The sequence below is a fragment of the Ammodytes marinus genome (genome assembly GCF_949987685.1).
Source record: "Ammodytes marinus genome assembly, chromosome: 5".
Classification (NCBI taxonomy): Eukaryota; Metazoa; Chordata; class Actinopteri; order Uranoscopiformes; family Ammodytidae; genus Ammodytes; species Ammodytes marinus.
Window position 1 is genome coordinate 240,949 of NC_137234.1, and position 2,500 is coordinate 243,448.

Consider the following 2,500-nt stretch of genomic DNA (forward strand, 5'->3'; position numbering starts at 1 on the left):
GACTTTTAAAGTGTCTATGGGTCCACACTCAGAGCTCATTTGACTGGAGTGTGTTGCAGTTATTGAGTAAAGGGAACATTTTTTAAATTAAATTAGGATTTAATAGTGAAATATTTCAGAGTGAATACTGTCTCTGGTGGTGTTGCTATTGGAGCCGTGCTACACCCTGGAGCGTCATTCTGGATCGCTGGTGTTCCTAGGACGAGGAGAAAGGAAAAGGCAAGTTGATTTATCACTCAGAGGCAATTTAAGATCGGCAAGAAACACTTTAAAAATGAAGACATCGGAAAATATTGAAATTTGCATTTTAGAGATAATATAACGAAGTGTGTGTGTGTGTGTGTGTGTGTGTGTGTGTGTGTGTGTGTGTGTGTGTGTGATAGCTGTGAAAATCTGTCAGAGAACTTGTTTAAAAGCTCAAATATATTTATATATATATAGTAGAGTCTGGACAGAACCTCAACTCACTCACTGTAAAGTCTCTTCTATGGCAGAGGATCCGTCAAAATATTAAGATTACACTTAACGCTGGGGTATGTGATTTCTGATCAATATTAACATGAGCTGTACACTTTGACCAATCAGAGTGAGGCTCCGATTCTCTGTTCTTATTGGCTGTTGGGACTGTCCATTCACTTTGGCACGACTTTGTTGGTGTAGAGCGTGTCAGGGAGGGACCATAGGGGAGGGACCAAAGAGAACAAGTGGAGCGGTTGAGGTATTTGGATTCAAATCTCTATCCCAACTGCTATTTTCTCCCCAAATCCTCCACCCCAGCTTTAATATTACATTAAAAGAAACGTGAAAACAGACTAAAATAATGTTTAAAACAATTGAAAGAGATTTAAAGAGTGTGTTGTTGAGCCTCAGTGTTTTATAATGTCTCAGCGTGTGATAAATGTACTGATAAAAAGGTTGAAAACAGGCTCATGTTTGTTTTTTTAATCGTGAAGGAACCCGGGCCCAAGGAACCCTGAGGAACCCAAAATGATAGTTTATGAAAGTTGACCAGTAATAATGATTTTATCTGTTTTTCATACTAACTTTAAACCTACCAAACAGAGCGCGTGTCTCTCAGCCTCCACTCTGGACCCGTGGTACTCCTACACTCACTGGTTCCCCATGGCCCAGCCTCATGTGAAGGAGCCCAGGGAACCCAGGGAACCCAGGGAACCCAGGGAGCCGGTTCCCCGCATGCAGCCGGCCATGATGATGTTCTCCAGCAGATACTGGACCAAGAGAGGCATGTCTCTGGACTCTGCCATGTTCCAGCAGCAGCCCGGCCGCAAGCACACGGGGGGACAGATGGTGAGTTTATACAAGACCTAGGCTCTGTAAACAGGGTTAATACACAGCCTAGGCTCTGTAAACAGGGTTAATACACAGCCCAGGCTCTGTAAACAGGGTTAATACACAGCCTAGGCTCTGTAAACAGGGTTAATACACAGCCTAGGCTCTGTAAACAGGGTTAATACACAGCCTAGGCTCTGTAAACAGGGTTAATACACAGCCCAGGCTCTGTAAACAGGGTTAATACACAGCCCAGGCTCTGTAAACAGGGTTAATACACAGCCCAGGCTCTGTAAACAGGGTTAATACACAGCCTAGGCTCTGTAAACAGGGTTAATACACAGCCTAGGCTCTGTAAACAGGGTTAATACACAGCCTAGGCTCTGTAAACAGGGTTAACACACAGCCCAGGCTCTGTAAACAGGGTTAATACACAGCCCAGGCTCTGTAAACAGGGTTAATACACAGCCTAGGCTCTGTAAACAGGGTTAATACACAGCCTAGGCTCTGTAAACAGGGTTAATACACAGCCTAGGCTCTGTAAACAGGGTTAATACACAGCCTAGGCTCTGTAAACAGGGTTAATACACAGCCTAGGCTCTGTAAACAGGGTTAATACACAGCCTAGGCTCTGTAAACAGGGTTAATACACAGCCTAGGCTCTGTAAACAGGGTTAATACACAGCCCAGGCTCTGTAAACAGGGTTAATACACAGCCTAGGCTCTGTAAACATGGTTAATACACAGCCTAGGCTCTGTAAACAGGGTTAATACACAGCCTAGGCTCTGTAAACAGGGTTAATACACAGCCTAGGCTCTGTAAACAGGGTTAATACACAGCCTAGGCTCTGTAAACAGGGTTAATACACAGCCCAGGCTCTGTAAACAGGGTTAATACACAGCCCAGGCTCTGTAAACAGGGTTAATACACAGCCCAGGCTCTGTAAACAGTGTTAATACACAGCCTAGGCTCTGTAAACAGGGTTAATACACAGCCTAGGCTCTGTAAACAGGGTTAATACACAGCCCAGGCTCTGTAAACAGGGTTAATACACAGCCTAGGCTCTGTAAACAGGGTTAATACACAGCCTAGGCTCTGTAAACAGGGTTAATACACAGCCCAGGCTCTGTAAACAGGGTTAATACACAGCCTAGGCTCTGTAAACAGGGTTAATACACAGCCTAGGCTCTGTAAACAGGGTTAATACAC

General features: G+C 44.4%; 1 protein-coding gene across 1 annotated transcript in view; it reads left to right on the top strand.

The window, feature by feature from the left end:
* Positions 1-1,194: 1,194 nt before the first annotated feature.
* Positions 1,195-2,500, top strand: part of tph2 (tryptophan hydroxylase 2 (tryptophan 5-monooxygenase)) — a gene marked incomplete at both ends in the record, with an annotated part of 17,755 nt that continues 16,449 nt past the window's right edge. Inside the window, one exon of the mRNA XM_080027087.1 lies at positions 1,195-1,308. Within this exon, the coding sequence (XP_079883213.1) occupies positions 1,195-1,308 (114 nt within the window). The remainder of the gene's footprint in view (positions 1,309-2,500) is intronic.